General features: G+C 36.3%; 1 protein-coding gene and 1 long non-coding RNA gene across 4 annotated transcripts in view; one reads left to right on the top strand and one right to left on the bottom strand.

The window, feature by feature from the left end:
- LOC149806143 (chitinase-3-like protein 1) overlaps positions 1–19,746 on the bottom strand; it is an 80,969-nt gene that overhangs the window by 21,060 nt on the left and 40,163 nt on the right. The window contains exons 1-2 of one of the 2 annotated variants that reach the window (XM_089951043.1): positions 12,017–12,094; positions 3,316–3,385 (exon numbers count right to left, since the gene is read on the bottom strand). In XM_089951043.1, the coding sequence (XP_089807169.1) occupies positions 3,316–3,385 (70 nt within the window). In that variant the 5' untranslated portion in view covers positions 12,017–12,094. Of the gene's footprint in view, positions 1–3,315; positions 3,386–12,016; positions 12,095–19,746 lie in introns of those variants that run through there. The other variant, XM_089951042.1, reaches the window with a different exon arrangement.
- LOC149806144 (uncharacterized) overlaps positions 409–19,746 on the top strand; it is a 39,705-nt gene continuing 20,367 nt past the window's right edge. For both annotated transcript variants that reach the window (XR_016419861.1, XR_016419860.1), the window contains exon 1: positions 409–737. This is a non-coding gene — a long non-coding RNA (uncharacterized LOC149806144). The remainder of the gene's footprint in view (positions 738–19,746) is intronic.

Raw genomic sequence — 19,746 nt, 5'->3', positions numbered from 1 at the left:
TGAATGTAATGGCTATTTAAATGAATATTTATTAAAGGTAATTTTTGTTGTCCTCCATCAATGTTCGTACTTTACTTCCATTGGCAACATAAATGTAAGCAAGCGTTAATAGCAGCCATTGATTTCAATGACCTAAAGTCTGACAATACAAACCCGTTTGTTTGTACCGTACCCCCTACTAATTTAAATAATGGAAACGTTGATGTGATAAAATGTGCAAGGAACTTTGTCAATTCATTCATTGATTTATTGTTTCAAACCCGACTTTGAGTAGAGTGGCCCTAACACCGCCATCTTATGCGTGTTTCATGTTTAACGGAAGTTTTCAGTGTAATAGACGGACATGCTCGGATCCATTTCCAGTTTCTGGACAAGTCTATTTTCAGCAAAGGGGTGTGCCAAGACTACAGATGTATATACATAAGTCGTCTGCTTCCGATATTTACAATGTCGAATCAAGCAAAGGAAACTAATGACAACTACAAATTTGCTTTTCATGTGGATTTAACAAGCGGTTTAATTTCTATGTTCATATATGCAAAGGGATATAATTCCAAACTCTCAACGGTATGTAATTTACGGAATTATCCGGCAGTTGCCGAACATGATGAATTACGTCATGATGTTGTCTGATGGAAATAAACTAGTCTATAGTGTACGCAATATGGCGCCGTGTTAGTATGGAAAGTCCGTTAAGTATGAAATGTGCAGGGGATGCCAGGATTAGTGCCATTCTGGTGAGTCAGTTTAGAAGTTATAAATCAATGATTCAATTGACTTAGTTCTGTGCACCTTTTGTCACATAAACATTCTCGTTTTAAAAATCGGTAGGGGGGTACAAACAAACGGGGATGTAGAGTCAGACTATAAACATTATGTTCTGGTTTGTCATCCGTTGATAGTAGCGTTTACTTCATTGGACTGGTCTATCATGTCCGATTATATTTCGTCTGTTTTGTATCATCACTGTACGGCTGCAATAAATGAATACTTCTGAAGTTATCACTATAACATTTCGCCTGTATAACATTAATCCAATAGATAACAAAGTACGCACTGATCAACCTGCATATTATGCACAGGACGATTTGGGTCGAGATGTTCGTTGTTGGGTGCGCGTTATAAGCGCGTGTGCGGTATGCCAGCCCAGCTCCCTACCCAACAAACACATACACACGTGAGGCTGCCTCTTCCCTTTCACCTCAGATTCACGTGAAATCATAATTGTAAAGTGTAGATAAAGAGAAACATTCATATGGATTCAGATAATGACAGTAGGCTCTAGAAATCTAATGTAGAACAGATTTGCAAATTAAACCACATTTTGAAATTAAATGCGGACGCAATGTGTGTCCTCCAGACTTCTTCTCGCCTACTGGTCAACAGAGCTTTTACTGCCCAAATTTACATGTACAGATGGGTTTGACATGATTGGGATGGCGAGATTAACAACTTTAGTTCATGCGTCAATTTTTATTACAGTACTTTTCATACTAAATTTCATCTGTTTACTGTATTTTGTTCAAGTCATTTTACAGGTGTGTAGTATGACGACCATGGATTTCTAATTTCAATTAGACTGATCGATGTTTAAAATTCAGGATGTGCCACAATACCGATGTCTGTTTATACAAGATACTGAAACCTATGCAATCAATTACACGTGGCATAGGGCTCATAAACAAATGACGTCAAAGCGTCACCACTATAATTGTCAAAGAATAGTGACATCATTATGTTGATATTGAATAAGACTCTGAAGTTAGTTAAATTATTCAAATTCATTTTATAATGTTCATTCAGGCAATTTTAGACAACAGTTCCATCAATACGATCACTAAATGTGAGATTATTTACCTTGCATCTAACACTATTTCCACATTTTTCTACCCAGTAGATATTCATCCGAAAATGGTCGGACACAATACTTCGTGATTACCCCAAACTTCAGTCGATTACCAAAAACTTCAGTTAACATGTACTAATATTATCACCACTGCTACTGCAACCGATAATAAATTTTATTCTACTACTACTACTACTACTACTACTACTACTACTACTACTTTAATGTAAAGTCTATTACACATTAACATTTTTATCAGTGCCGGTGCAAGGGTGTTTGGCGCCTAGGCGAACCTTCCATTTGCAACAGCCCAAACACCGCACCCCTTTCAGTAGTATTAATACAAGTTTGGCTTGGTCATTTGTTATTTAATGATAGCAAATTAATAACCTGACAGTTACTTCGTTTTACGCGCCTCAAATCTTGGCGCTCTAGGCGGCCGCCTGGTTCGCATGTCGGGTTAAAAATGGGAGTGAGTTCCTTTCAAAGGGTTAAAGAAAGTAAAATTAGTATCCCTGAATGGGCATGAGTATATACCCCCAAAACAATAGAATAAACTAAGCACATTTATTGGCAGTAATTCTATTCAAGTACTTGAAACAATTGGTATTTTGAGGAAAAGTCCCCCTCTTGCTTAAGTAAATAGGATGTTGTGATTTTAAAGATTGTTTGTAAAGTAATATTGCTAAAGTAAAAATAATAGTGGAAATAAAGTCATTGTTTAATAACAGCATTACATCGACCTATGACAGTGTCAAAACTATACATGAAGAGAGAGTACATATTACTAAGTTGGTTTTTTTGTCAGTGCTTGAGTATGAGAATAATTTTCGACAATATGCCAATCAAAATCAATAAAGGTAAATTCATTTAGACTGATTTTTAATTTTACCACTGTTAAATTACTCTTTTTTATAGACTTTTTCAATTTGTCTTCCATCCAAGAGATTTTCTTTATCTGTTGAAATATGGAGAATTGTGTATAATTTTCTTGAGCTCAAACTCCGCAAAAAGCTCAAACTCCGCAAAACCTTTATCATCTCGATGTCTGGCGATTATTCCGGCTGTGCCGCCAGCTAATGCTTCCGCAAAATTAAAATAAAAACCCATACATACCGATTCCAATTGTCACACTCCATCGTATATACCTGTCTTACAGTCTTCCAAAGTAATAACATAAAATATTATGTTTGCAAATTTTAGTATATAGAGACAAACATACACGGGCATTAAAAACAATTTTGGAAAATAATTGTCTACTTCTATTGTTTAATATTGTGAGGTTTTACTTTCTAATTACATAATTGCTGCAATGTTTTAATTTTGTTTTGCTTGTGCCTAACTTGTTACAATCAAAGAGTAGGCGAGCCCCTCCCTCATTAGTTTTCAATCATACAAGTCGTGATAGAAAAGTTCAAAATCGAGAATGGTCCCTCCCAAATCCTCTGATTGGAACATAGCGTACTTACCATGAACTCTGACCTGCAGATAAAGCACACAGATGGCAGTCAGTAGGAAAACACGTGGTGATATCTCCATCTGGGAAAAGAACAGATGTTATAGTAAGACGTTCATATATGCACAGCGCAAGAACAAATATGAAAGTCTGAGTCTATCATTCTGACTTTATTGACCAATTATCTTCTAAGTCATCTGATGGCGTGGGACAATCAAGCATGTGTGTTACGTAAATGACTGATTAATGCATTATGATGACTGATTACTTATCATGATGACAAACAATTGCCCTTTGACGAAGGAGTGCTTGCAACGTCAAGGACTGTTCTAACCATATATTGCCGGCATTGCAGTCACTGATTTACACCTTTAACATTTCTATGCATCTTATTCTGAGGTTAATAAACTTGTTTCAGCGTTTTAAAAAATGCTTTCTATATGCTTATAAAAGATTCATAATTGGTTGACATCATTATGTTAATGATGAATACGCATGGCATGCATTCATTATCGACTGAAAGGGTCTTTTCTAATTGTAAGCATTCATTATCGACTGAAAGGGTCTTTTCTAATTGTATGCATTCATTATCGACTGAAAGGGTCTTTTCTAATTGTAAGCATTCATTATCGACTTAAAGGGTCTTTTCTAATTGTATGCATTCATTATCGATTGAAAGGGTCTTTTCTAATTGCATGCATTCATTATCGACTGAAAGGGTCTTTTCTAATTGTATGCATTCATTATAGACTGAAAGGGTCTTTTCTAATTGTATGCATTCATTATCGACTGAAAGGGTATTTTCTAATTGTATGCATTCATTATCGACTGAAAGGGTCTTTTCTAATTGTATGCATTCATTATCGACTGAAAGGGTCTTTTCTAATTGTAAGCATTCATTATCGACTGAAAGGGTCTTTTCTAATTGTAAGCATTCATTATCGACTTAAAGGGTCTTTTCTAATTGTATGCATTCATTATCGACTGAAAGGGTCTTTTCTAATTGTATGCATTCATTATAGACTGAAAGGGTCTTTTCTAATTGTATGCATTCATTATCGACTGAAGTGGTCTTTTCTAATTGTATGCATTCATTATCGATTGAAAGGGTCTTTTCTAATTGTATGCATTCATTATCGACTGAAGGGGTCTTTTCTGATTGTATGCATTCATTATAGACTGAAGGGGTCTTTTCCGATTGTTTGCATTCCTTATAGACTGAAAGGGTCTTTTCCGATTGTATGCATTCATTATCGACTGAAAGGGTCTTTTCCAATTGCATGCATTCATTATCAATTGAAAGGGTCTTTTTTAATTGTCGAAACAAGCGTTTTCATTGCCTGTACGTTTGTGTGTTTGTGTATTTATTTATCGTTTTCAATGTAGCTTTAACAGTTTTTGTCATATCGCTTCACTGTCTGCAGTGTGGCAATTTATAGTGATGTCTAGCACTGGGACCTCAAGCCGCATAATGTAGTATCAAGTCCCACCCGATCACATTAACCTGACACCAGGCCGACCAGTCCTAACACTAACCTCTAGTGCTGAGCACCAGCGAGACAACTGTATGTACCATGTTTTTAAGTCTCTGGTATGACTCGGCTGAGGTTTCTAACCCGCGACCTCCTGCATCCAAGCCGGACGCTCTAATGATTTGGAGCAGCGGAGCAGTCATTTTCGTTACAAGTTTCCACTTCAACTTGCTATGGAAACACTTGCATTCTTCTGTAAAATATCTGTCAAAGATAAAGCTTTTTTCTGCCAATAAGTTTAGACGTAAATGTAGATAACCTAACTCAATTAAATAAGCAAAGCCTTGGAACAGGAAAAGGTAGCTTAACACATGTATTTTTTTGTTGCTGAGGGAAATAAATGACTGCATAAAACTATGTTACATCTTACTTCATTCTACGAGATATCATATGATTTGTCTAGAAATTATTTCATTCTTTAAATATGAACAATTCTGTCTTATTTGTACAAAAGATGCTCACGCCATGACAGTAAATTTACAAACAAAAAGTAGACCTGTATGTAAGCTAAAGGTTAAGGTCATAGTTATTTGCATTGCCTGGAGAATTAACGTGCATTATTGATTACAATACTGATTGCTATTACTGAAGAAGCGCAATTTAGCATTATGGGACGAACTGGCATAGTATGTGACGTTAAGAGGAAGGAGTTTTTCGAAGACAAAATGTGAAATCCAACTGAAATAAGGAAGACAGAAGACCAAAGATTATAAATTTGACTGAAAGAAATTTGGTAAATGTACGAAACATATATTCTGATTACATTAAGCTAGTTCTCCATTTTGGTTTAAGATTGAGTACCCATCTTTATATCAACATGCACTACACACAGACATGTTTACTGTATTTTTATTACTATTTTCACGGTTGTAGGCACGTTATACCTTTGTTTATTCGTGTATGCACAGTCATATATATATATATATATATATATATATATATATATATATATATATATATATATATATATATATATATATATATATATATAAAGGGGACAAATAGTTATTCTTATCAAGCCCTCTGTATTTCATACCTTGGTTATGTTTACAGTCATGGTTACAACATTCATATATCGCAAACAAAGTGTTGATGACGCGATATTCTTTTTTTATATACATATTACTTGTTACAATTGAAACAAACCGCAAGTGCACGTTTTTTCAGCCTATGTTTGGGCCAGTAAAGGTTACTTCGATAAACAATCAATAGATAGACTTTGTATTCCTTGCTTTTATAACATCATCAATTACGGGAAGGGTGAGTAGGTATGAATAGTAGTGTAAATAAATAATGCATGATGTCATTTACCCACTAGGCATTGCGCCTCTGGCCATATTGTTTTCGGGCAAACATAATAAGCGTTTAGTCAAGCTTATATTGTAGTTTTCATCATTATCTAAATGATAACCTGTGTGCTTTGTCCAAGAAGGTCTATTAAATAATTATAGTGAAACTACTTTTCATGGAATAAGGACTGACTGTTCCTGCCTCTATGCAATGTTTTACCCTGTGTGTGTGTGTGTGTGTGTGTGTGTGTGTGTGATTTTGATTTTTAACGTTGCATTAAAAATATTTCAGTCGCATCTCTACGACATCTGCAGTATGTCAGTTCATAGTGATGTTTATCACTGGGGCATCATTCCACAGACATGTTGCACCATGTCTCACCCAGTCACATTATCCTGATACCAGGCCGACCAGTCCTAACACTAACCTCCTAATGCTTAGCGTCTAGAGAGGCAGCTGCTAGTACAATTTTTATAAGTCTTCTGTGGAAGTCGGCCGGGCTTCAAACCCGCGACCTCCCGCATTAGAGGTGGGCGCTCTAACCACTAGGCCACCGGAGCGGTCTCAAAGATAATAATAAAAATCACAGAATATCCTTACACATCGGCTCTTAGGCAGCAAAGGAAGTATTTACAAAGCCATATTTCAGTTTAATTAGTGCTTCGTTATATTGATTGAAAGCTAATTTGCTTTATTAGTTACATTTAAGTATATTATTTGATAATATAAATAATAGTACGGGCCTGCCATGTTACTAACTGTTTGTCCGAAATTGGAGCGACATTCTGTTTTACGATACGAGGTAGTGATTCGTGACGTCACACGAAGGCACTGCTAAACAACCCCACAGGACTGAGATTAAAGGAAATCATACTTTCACGTCATTTTGTGGTCCAGTGCAAGCAAAACACAGAATGCTATTTGCGAATGCGCGTTCCAAAACCTCAGATGTAAATATGTTGGTGGGTTTTATTTCTTCTGATTTGTAATACTTGATAAAGTTTGCTTGATTCGAAATTTTCTTGGAAAGATTAAATGGTCCTCCCTAGTAACTGGATTGTTTGCTATCAAGACCATTACTGCACGTAATTTGAATTTTGTCTGTGAAGGTGCCTTCGAATGGCAGCTATCACATCTTGATAAGAACGGTTAAAGCTGTCCTCAAAACGGATCTGCCGATTGTCGGCATTTAGCCTAAATCTATGACAAACTCAAAAAAAAATTAAACTCGGGTCAAAATGTGTTTTCACTTGAGGCTTAAGTGTTAAGAGGGTTCAAATGTATGTCTCAGGCTTAAGTGTCAAGAGGGTTCGAATGTATGCCACACACAAGAACCGACTTTCCGTCACGAATGTATCTTAGAAAAAAGGTTGTTCATAAGACATATCATTAAAAAAATCTTCATGCAAATTTAGGTATTCTACGGGTTTTTCATGAAAGATTTGGTAGCTATAACGTTTTAAATATCTTTCCCAAATTTCGTCTTGAGAGTTAAACGAGAGCAACAATTTAAAACATAAATTGAGATGGTGGTGGTTTTGGAGCACTGGGGGAGATGATAAAGACGACGACTGCTATAAAGATAATGGCTGCCCAGATATAAGATAACCACTTATACATTCGTGGAGTGTTGCCCTCCCCTTCCCCAGCTTTCCCTTGCTTGAGGATCTTTGCAAACAAAATATACCGCAAGCATGTTTTCCTGTCGGTATATGTCCAACTGATAATGTTGTCATCATCGTCATTACGATCATCAAAGCTATGTTATTGCTGGCACAAAAACTGCGTTTTACGAAACACGTGATACGCTCCTGCAACAATCTGGGAGCCGCTATACCTCAGTTGGTATAGCATCGAAGCTGCAATCCAAGGGTTGCGGGTTTAAATACCCACCTTGACCAGTCAGCAGCGGCTGCCTCGATGTGTCTTTGGGAAATGTTACTATTTCCTCGGCTTGATATAGCCAATAATGTGTTAAACGTGACGCTAAGACAACAAAAACAAAACAAAACTGAGCCAAGCTGTCGGTATTTAATAAAGCATAATCTAATCCTAAGCCCATATGGGCCACAAAGAGGGACTTTACCCTATACAGGAATGCCACGGAAATGTGATGATACGTGTGAAATATACAGTGTAAAATGGATGTAAACAACCACAAACATCAAAATATCATACTTTAATGACCTAATTCTAAGACATAATCCATTATAATGGGTGATATGAACTGATACTTAAGAATGGTTCGAAGGCATTAGACAATAATTTTTTGTAACACTGATATATAGTTATGTCCTCTCCGTCACTCAGGTGTTCTATCTTGCATGGATTTAGGATTCATAGACATGAAACGGTTGAAATATCTTTTAAAATTAACACACTGCGAGTTGAACACAAAGCAATAATCCGTTCACATAGTTGTTGTTGTTGTTGTAGGGTTTTAACGCCATTTCTCAGGACAGGATAGGCTATACATGGTGGCCAGTATAAATGGTGGAGGAAGAACCCGGAAAAAACCCCGGAAAGAACCACCGACCCATGAGAAGCTACTGCAAGCTCTCTCACCGTTCCCATAGTCCTCCAAGGCTGAAACCGTTCAGTGTTTTTGATGCTTTTATTGTGATTATTAGAGACCGATTGGACAGTTTAACGTTATTGTTGGACAGTTTAACGTTAATGTGTTTTGATGGACAGTCTAACTTTGCCATGCATTTTTGGACAGTTAAACTTACGATATATTACTGTGCAGAATTGAAATTTTGGCCTGTGGTGTTATACTGACTAGACCTTGAATAAATCTAATTTCCAGCGTTCTGATGCCCGTGATTTTCCTGACTACTATTTATGTTTACGTAGTATAACGTTACCAATGTTAAATGAATTTCCGCAAAAGTAAGCGTGTTGATCAGACTTTGAAAGAGGATGATCTCCAGAGTTTTAGTATGTCGTTTACTGGAGTTATCCCCCTTCCCATTACTCATCGTTTTGACCTTGTTTCCACTCAATCGATTACTCAAAAATATGTCTTGCATGCAAATCAAATTTACGATTCGACGTTATAAAGACAGGAGCTTGAAAGAGTTCGACTTCCGGCATCATATATAATCATTTATTAGACTAATGTCGTGTGGCTTTATGTCTGTTGACTTTGGTTTATACAGTCCATCTTTTATCAGGGTTTGTTGACTTTCAACCAAATTTGATAGGGGCTTTCTACTTGTAAGAACTTGAATGATTTTGATTCCATTTTTCCAAGACACCTTCTACACGAGTTATGTCCCCCGATTGCCCGTGATCGTGACTTTGGTTTCTGCAGCATATCTTTGCTAATGTTTTGTTACTTTTCACCCAGATTTGACATTGGATTTTATATTGAAGAGACTTTGGATGTGTTAAATTTCCAGCATTCCAGTACAATATTTGCATGAGTTATGCCCCTGGTTATCCATTCTACTGATTTTTGTGTCTGCAGCATTTCCTTTTCAAGGATTACTGAATTTCAATTGAATTTGTAGGCAAGTTTTGATAATACCTTGAGAACATTTATCTCTGTGTAAACGCGGGCAACAGTCATTACACAAAAAGAGTATGTTGAAGAGCTATTGAGATCAATAATGAAATGCCTCGTGACTTTTATATATAAAAACTATCTGTATAGATACTTTTCGATCAGATCACATGCAGACGTTATTCTGTCGAGTTTAGATGGACGATGGTCAACAAGGCAGTTTACCCTATAAGCGCCCAACAAAATTGACCATTTTGAACAAGGCACACTGAGGCAAAATCAATTTATAAATTACAAATATACATACTAACAGAAAGCTTGATTTCCGTTCTGTTTATGTATGTTTGTTCTGTAACAGTATCTTGAGATTCAGTGAATTTATTTCAGCTTCAAAACACCATTTAAACTCAACGGTAAATATGCCAGCATACACAAATATGGCTGCCGATGACGCCATTTGGGATCTCTCTATTGGAAAACTTCCATCGAGTGATACAGCGTTTAAAGGCAGAAATCGCAGATTTGTAAACGAGCAATTGGGCAGAATACCATAGACATACTCTATGAAATAACCAGAAAAAGCAGAGGACTCAATTACAGGGTACAGTGCTATTGGCAGCCAAATTATGATACCTTTATATGCAAAAGTTGAGTAAAAGTTAACTCTCTACTGCGTTCATGCTTGACAAACGTAACATGTGAATCTTTCCACTAAGAACAAATCGGTTCTTTCGAGTCACCCGTTAGAAACAATAGTGTAGTGTGTGAAATGCACGTGCAATCACGTGGAAAATACGGTATTTGAATCGACTATGGTGGCTATTGTAATATTTACACGCTCCTCATAATTTATACGTTTTCAGAAAATATCGCTGTCGTAAGGCTGCTTTGACTCCTGGATAATCTAAACCTGAGCCCATCGATTCTGCCCATTAGTACACGGGTACGTTGACTTCGCCTTACGTCGGGACGACGGGTACCAGGCCCTGGCCACCTGGTTTTGAGATCAAAATTTGATCTTGCCAGGTCGGTTCTACCCCACCCTATCTGTCTGGGTATCAGTAATAAACTTTATATAAAAAAACTCAAAAGCGTTGTATGGTTGACACAAATGGAGGTGTGAGGGGGATGAACCGACCCGCCCAGGAAGTTCCCTGATGGGTACCAGGCAATTGTTTTCATCCCATTCCTAGTTCTTCATTACTTCTATCTAATCAAAAGTGACAGTAAAAGAACCAGATTATTATGTCGTCTTATAGGCATTTCATTATTATGTTATTGGTATATTGTGACGTCTGCCGTGTGCAAACTTACGCCATCGTCTACCCTGTGATAACATAGTCTGCCCTGTGCTCCATCACTGGAAGAATTCATTTTTTATTTCTCCTTCGTATTTGGCAAACTCTCCACATTTTCGCACTCTTCACATTTTGTCTTCTAAAACCGTTTTGTAAAACTGTATTCATAATTCAGTGTGATATTGTCATCAAAGAGTACGATTTTTTCCAGTTGGCATTTACTACCAGATTTAGTGTGTTGAAGTATGCTGCAAAAGAGAGGAAACCCATTGTGATGTGTATGTGGTGTTTTCGAAGTGTGTTCGTGGTCATTTGCGGAAGGGTCTACGTGTTCCAATTAATCATCTGAACATACATCATTGGCCTTGTAAGTCTAATTGAGAAAGAAATCACAGATGTAATACGTCGTCACTGAGAACTATATTCTGAAATACCAGGGCCGGTCTTAGGGGAAGGCGATCAAGATGGTTGCCATGGGGGTGGGGTGGTATGGGGGCGCTCCCATAGACAACAAATTTAGGATACTGCAGTCTCTCCACTGGCACAGTCTCGCTGACAGCGTGGTGCCTTGGACTCGCAAACTATAAAGTGGCGTTAGGAGACAAAGTCTCAGTTGAAACATTTGTGGCCTTTGCTATCGTAACTTATGTGGCACACTCCGCAAGAGGCGATTAAACCAACCACATCTAACTGATGCATATTCCTACAATTATTTCCGAGGTTAATTCACGATCTGACGGAAATGGTGGAGCGATATTCCGAACGTGGATGTTCCCTTTCTCCACACCAAATACAGTAACATATTACTCGTGCGTAACCGAAATGTTTAAGCATAACTGTGACATGGCAGTTTGATAAATCAAACTGATATAGTTTCCATAAACCTAAGAGTAAATAGCGTTTCACTCCTTCATAGCTTTTGTCCATATTCTGAGCGCAACGTAGATGCCGCTGAAATCCGGCACCAAAAACAGTAGAAATTTACTCTAAACATGAATATGTATATTATCCCATTAATTATGTTTTCAACAGCCTAATCGATCATGTTATTCGATGCGAAAATATATTATGTAGAGTTACTCTCACCTTGATAAACCGCAGGTTTCTACATGTACTTCCAGTAGATCTTTAACCGATAAATGGATCAGTTTACTATAGCATGACACGTATAATGGAACAGTTTAAACTTAGTACATCTAAATATAGCTTCACTATTTGGAGACACTGATTGTTATATATCATCATCTGAATTAGGCTATGTTTATCTCCAATAATAGAAACGAGGCAAAAGAAAAAAAACAATGGTACCTCCCTCACATCTGGAAAAAAATATATTGTATTGCCTCTCCATGCCTGCTTGTCTCAGTGCGTGCGTGCATGCGTGCGAGATGATGCACGAGAACTCAGACACTGTTTCATATGGAATAGTTATAGGAATAACTAACTGTTTATGGCTCTTCGAGTGAGAAATTAATATGCCGTCTTGTGACTGGAAACACAGTTAAAATTGATCTTTCCACACAAATCAGTTGTAGCATTCCGTAGCCCTCAACATTTTGAGGGACATGCTAGTCAGGGTTAATTTACAGACATTCCCAAAAAATCAAATTTAGGGAAAATCCAAACTGTTTGGATGCAAACACTGCAAGACGTGCCAACACATGAAAAAGCAAACACAGTCACATGTGAAATGTTTAGTATTCATTGCCATACTATAACGTCCAACACAAACAAATGTTTTCTACCTCATACGATGCGACATATGCAGACGAGGAAGGCCGTACCGTAAATTCTTTGGTTAGGTGGAACACACATACTCTGATCTAGTTGATGTTTTGTTTCATTGTATTATCTTTAACACCTATTTAAAGGTTCTCAAACAGATTGTTTTATATGTTAAAATATATGACGGTACTCTCTCTCTCTCTCTCTCTCTCTCTCTCTCATAGTTACACGTTAGGGGCAACACTGCATGCATAACTAGCGTAATATATTCTAGCCTGTGTTATGCGACAATATCTCTGAATCTATGATTAAAAACCGACAGACAAGCCAACTAATGTAGATAGAAAGAGAGATGGCTGATACAAATAATAATATGGTCGGTAGGAATGGTAAGTAAAACATAATAGTGACTTGGATGAGCTATAAAAATGTATTTAAATGTGTAAAACAGCTTTTCACGATTCGTCATTTCACTCAGCCTAGTTTCCCATTCGTGTTTGTATACATGCAGTTGTCTGACCGTTCAGTATTGAAGAGGCTTGTAATGTGGTGTTTGTAGTGTTCAACATTCTTCATTTAAACTTCATGCTTAAATCATAAAGTGTGTCCATTATGTATATAATCAATATGAATGAAAATAGAATTCGAAAATAAAAGAGAGAAGAAAAAGAAAGCAAATTACAATTTTTCAAAAGATGATGCGAATAGATGCAGAACTACGTTTTGTTACGCACACACTCTGCAGAGATGTGAAGAGTTCACTCCCTCCGTCAATATGCAATTTCCGGTAGTCAATAATAACTCCGATGGAAACGCAAGTATATGTATTTGTATGTGGCAGAAACAAACTATATGCATAGCACGTGTGCTGTATATTTCATATACACATGCTGGATAAATGTTTCATTGAGAGGAATGTCGGCAAGCATCAGCATAGTTTCGTTTTAATGTAAAATATCCCCCACCCACCCCCACATATACATACATACATACATACATACATACATACATACATACATACATATCCATACACAGATTCACACACAAATTATTAACGGACCAAATAAAAACCATTTTCCCAATGTTTAGGTCACATGAATAGGTATTTTGAAATATTGCAGAAGACAGATTAGTAAGATCTATCACGGGGGGTATATTTCCACGTATGTTTGTAACAGAGTGGTCTAAAGCGGTCACCATTCTGGATCACTGCCATCGCACCTCTGTCTGCGTGGGTTCGAGTCTCAGGCTCGGCCAACGTGAGAAAGCCTGCCAGTAACTTCTTGTGGGTCGGTGGTTCTTATCGGGGTTTTCCGGGGTTCGTCCTCCACCAGTTATACTGGCCGCCATGTATAGCCTATCTTGTGCTGAAAAATGGTGTTAAACACTACTACAACAACAACTTGCTTAATGTGTTCCTGTTGTAACATCAAGTCTGCAAACGTACTTTATGTTGTGTTTAGATATTAGTTGAGATGAAACATTTGTTTGGATTATTCAGTGGAAACAAAATGTTCATTAGACTAAAACATTATTCATGAACTAAGGGGTTCTGGACGGTTCCATTTCTATCCATCGGGAATGTTGGCAGATTTGTATAGTCGAGGATTTGAAACTCATTCGGAACATTTGATTCTTTTGGACATGAATGGAACTTTATTCGGAATATATTGAATTCGATTCATTTTACTGTAAATTCGTCTTACGTTTTCATGTTATAACTTTGATAATTAAATTATTTATTAAGTTTAACAAAACATGTTTATTTTCTTTCTTTAATGTACTTGATTTATGACCACAGGGTTATAATGTACTATTTAATTAAATTAATGTTTGCACGCACGTTAATGTACACAGAGCATACTAAACGACAATGTTATTCATCATCAATATCGAGTTTATCACAGAGCATACACTTCTGTCGATTATTTTTCTTCCATATCTCACAGTTACAATTCTCATATTATGGGAAGACACTCTGAATTTTATCAAAGCTGATCAATGTTTGTGGTTCCACAAGAATTTAAAACAATCTTCGATACTGAAGCCAGACTCTATATGTCCGTATAGAGACCGTTTGTTAAAATTTTGTAATTTATTATTCCAGACTTATAGAGAAGCATCTGTAACTCTTTGTTCAAAGATTGTAATAAACTTGGAGCTATTTATAGAATCAACAAACATCGAAATTTCAGCAAACTCAAGTTTGTTTTAATTAACTTTTAGGAGTGATACTATAGCTTCATTCTTTTTTAATATATAGCTGCATATATGCAGTGCTCAGGATAATAAGTCCATAATTTTTAATTCGGAACAAATCATTACCAAACGTAAACAGCTTTAAGTATTTAAGTGGGATTCTTCAAATTTCACCGTAAACACCGACGTCAGAAGTAGATACTTTTACATTTAACAATTATTTTAAAAACCTTCGTTATACATGTTCAACGGTGTCAGTCTGCTGAAAACACCAAACATCTGATGCTTAATTCAAAACTAGAGCAATATAAAAATAAAAAAGTTTCAAATATTAATTATAATTTAAGTACACATTTTTTCCGAATTAAAAATAAGCATATTCACTGCTTTATAATTTTATCACAGAATGTTTGTTATTTAATAGAAAACCTAAATATTTTGACCAAATTCTAAGCTGGGAACAAAGAAAGGAAATCAGTGTGACGTTAAATTAATGCCATCTACACAATTTACAATATAAATTATATCCAGGTAAAGTTATCCATTGACGTACTTAAGGAAATATATCGATATGTTTGTGTTTTGTGGTTTAACGCCATTTATCAGCAGATGACAGGCCAGAATACTTGGAAGAGAAGGAAGAATCAGTGAAAATCCAAGGAAAAACCACAGGTTCCGCTGGAAGATACTGGCAGCTTTCTTAAATATTCACATTATCCGGATAAAGAAACCAAAGCCGACAGACGGGAGGCGTGTGAAGGATCTGTAAAGGCGAGCGCCAGAAACCACTCGGAAACCCGGGACCCCAAATATGTAAAGAGAACGGCATTGCGCGATAATGGACAACAACAACAGCAAAATCAACACTACTACTACTACTACTACTAATAATAATAATAATAATAATAATAACAACAACAATAAAAATCTAATAATGATATAATAATAATAATAATAATAATAATAATAGTTACGGAATATTTACGTGGCTATATATCATCACATATAAAATTGTATCTTTGATATATAACGAGAATCAAGATCTTCTCATTTTAAAACTTTTAATTCCTCTCTTCCTCGCTTAATTAAAAAAGAAATCACGTGCCTAAAGTCATCTGATAATTAATTGTGCATTAAACTATCATTTATCCTCTGCTTTTAAAATTTGTTACGCGTGTAGTTAAAACAAATTACGAAGCACAAAGGGAATTATTAACGTTGTCATTTATTACCGTCATTTTGGATATATAAAACCATGTTTTGCAGCCATAAATAGAGCAACGTGAAGCGTATACAATTAACTGTGATATACATTTTTTATATCCAGTGTATGTCTTCTTTAAACGTTAAAAGTAAAACTTATTTAAAAAATGACTTGCAACTTGCTAGAATTTTACTTAGGTGAATGAGCTGTTTATTTTGCTATCCCCGTTAACGAGACAACTGCCACTTCCCCTTCGAGCCCCACTCCCCCTTCGACCCCCACGCCCGTAAGATGTTTGATATTCAGGGTGAAAGTGTACGATGTGATAAATAATAGAACTATAAAAAAATTGGACTGAGTATTTATCCCTATAAGACCTACCAATTCAATTATTTTATCATTTTACGAATGCAAACAGTCCAGAAACGATTTGGAGTTTGAACAATTCAAAGAATGCAAGCTTGTCATAAATTCATTAACACACACACACACAGAGCTATATATATATATATATATATATATGCAGCTTTAAGCACAGAAACTTGGAATAGAACTTTGATTTCAATACTGTACATGACAACATTCAATTAACGATTTTCGTTTTTTTGCACTTTTTCACTGACAAAGACTATAAATAAAATGACCTTGTTCAGTGATATTGTACCAAAAATCATACATCAGGACAATTTTCTGAGAAGTATGCTTAATAATTTATTATATTTAATAGTATCAGTTTCCAAATATTTTGCAAGGGAATTTCCTTTTTCGGTCCTTTTATCTGTTGGTACGTATCATCGACAGTTTTCTTGCTATTCGTTTTAATTAGCAGTGATATACATAGAGGGATCCATAGATGATAGTACCGTACCAGAATTATGATGGATATCATTACTGAAGTGAAAAATATTATAAATGATTTGTTACATTTGTTTTCAGAAAGAGCTTTAAATTTCCAGAAGTAAAACCAAACTTTTAGTAATGCAAGAGCACCATAGGAACGTCCTTGTCTGTTCCATCGTATGTCAAGAAAGTCATCAGGTGTAAATTGATCCCATTTTGACCTGCCTCAATCTCCACAAGGATCACCCTCGTCTCTCTCTCAGATTCACATAAACTGATTAGCGTCAGAATGACTTTTAATCACTAGTAGCAACGTAAACAAGAATGTATGGCTATTGAAACAGAATGATTTTCTGATTTTGTCCACTTAAACATTGTACAAAAATTGTACATATTACAGTGTCTATGTTTCCTTAATGGTTTAAAGGTTGTTAAGTGTTATTTTCAACAGATATTATTATGTTATAATAAACAAGAGACGAAGATGTTCAAACGTGCCTGATGATATCCATGATTATATCAGTACGGTCAGCGTTTTACGTTTGGATAAGTTTTAAAGGAAGCTAAGTATTCAAAATCCATGAAAGATCCAGCACAATTGCATCTGTATAACTACTAGATGCCGTAGAGGAAGTGATGTGAGTAGGTTGTTTGGATATTACCAGTGATGGAGGTGATGAGGATGGTGTCGGTAGTGAAGATTGTAAAGTTGACAATTTCTTATTGTTAATTTAGCATTTGCAGCAGCTGCATTATTGGTTACCACAATCGACACTACCGTCATCCTAGTAGTACATAATTCATGCCGCCATCATCCAAGCAATACACCAAAAAATATTCCACACCATCATCATCTTAGCAGTGTACAATCGACACCGCCATCATCCAAGCAGTACACAATCAACACTACCATCATCTGAGCAGTACACAATGAACACCGCCATCATCCTAGCAGTACACAATGAACACCGCCATCATCCTAGCAGTACACAATCGACACCGCCATCATCCTAGCAGTACACAATGAACACCGCCATCATCCTAGCAGTACACAGTCGACACCGCCATCATCCTAGCACCAACAGTAGAAAACCTTTAGCAGCATTAGTAGCCGTGGCAGCATTACTGTTGTCAATGTTTATGTTAATTATAATATCAGTGATTAAGATATATTTACACTCACTGAATATGTTCATCTGGGATAATATATGCTATTAAAATAATAAATCAGTCAGGGTCACCTTTTTGACAAAATCATTAATTTACCTTTGATAATATATTCAAGTCTTATTTTTAAACAGTATTCGTCTGAAGAATGTACAACCGTGTCTTCTATACTTTTCCAACAGTGGCAATGAACACTGCCTTCTGCAAAATAATTCCATTAGCTGTTTAATAGTCACATAATGTAATATGGATCACTTGATTTCTTTCCTGCACCTTGAGGTATCGCGTGAAAGATTCGATGTGTTAAAGATGGATTAAAATACATTCTGAGAGTCATTCTAAGCGCCTATGTGAACCCATCATCTTGTGTTAGTTGATTCGGTACAGCGTGCTATTTCCTTCATATATCTGATGTGATCGATGCAACAAATACGTCATTGCCTGACATATAGCTTAGTTCAAAGACACTAAACTTCTTTTTAACATAATATTTGTCATAACTACAGATGCTACAACATTTTAACTATTGTAGTTCATCGTTTTTTGTTTCATTTTAAACACGATGACAAACAAGTAAGTTATTTAAAAAAATCGGAAGGCAGAAAATGCGAATAGAAACATTTCAGGAACAAATCATTTGTATTTGATATAAAACTTATTTACAATATCCCCAATGTCAGGGAATTATATGCCTTGTAAAAAAAAAAGAAACACCTGAGTTGGTGAACCGACAATAGTGGCTTTAAATGATTGAAAAAACGCAAACCAAGCCAAACCAAACTAGACCAGAACAAACAACAAAAACCTGAGCCCAAATGGATAGCTGTGTAAAAAGTAATCATAGTTTTATCCTTTAATTTATTAATGAGGTGTTTGTGTATTTAATTAATAATTAGCATGCTGTATTCAAGATCGGTGTCTAATGACGTCAATGGAATTCGTTGGAACAATTTATGAAAACATTAGGTTTTCTGACGGTCAGTCACACCCTTGCATCCAAACTATTTTGCACATATCTGATTTGTCAACACCCACGATGAATTCACTTTTAAATAATCGTTTCGTACTTTTATAACTTTAATGGATATTGCAATTTCTACAGACCACAAATTTAAGTGCCCTGAGAAAAAAGGATAGCAAAGCAAACCTATGAAGAAATGTATCAATCTCAGTAGTGACGGCTCGAGGGGGATTGGAAGGGGGCATTTGCTCCCTGGTGAAAGGAGAATGGAGGGGGATTGGAAGGGAGAATTTGCTCCGTGGTGAAAGGAGAATGGGTGCTGACAAGAGCTTGAAATTCATAGTATTTCACTTCATCTTAATGTAACTGGGGGAGTTACTTATTTGCAAAACGAATGTTTAGCAGCGCGATGGCATTGGCTGATGAACGCTGTCTGTAGCAAAGTATGGGTTTCACTAAAGAGTATTAGCCTCGAGTGCGTTGAACCCTTGCGAAGCTTTCAATCATTCCTATCTCTGTCAACGCTGCCAACCGAAAGGGTTCTAGTTCGAATCATCCCATCACAAGAGCCCATATGGCTACTGTAGTTTTCGTTCAAGCAATGTACTTTACTCCGAATGCCTTGGGATTTAAATAACACATCTGTGTTCTTGTCACGTAAAAGACCAAACCAAACCAAATGAAAACACCCCATCCCCTTCTGTGGTATATTAACAGATT

Source organism: Sinohyriopsis cumingii, chromosome 2, assembly GCF_028554795.1.
Source record: "Sinohyriopsis cumingii isolate HCF-2022 chromosome 2, ASM2855479v2, whole genome shotgun sequence".
NCBI lineage: Eukaryota > Metazoa > Mollusca > Bivalvia > Unionida > Unionidae > Sinohyriopsis > Sinohyriopsis cumingii.
Note: the sequence above shows the minus strand (reverse complement) of the source record. Positions and strands in the feature narration are given on the sequence as shown.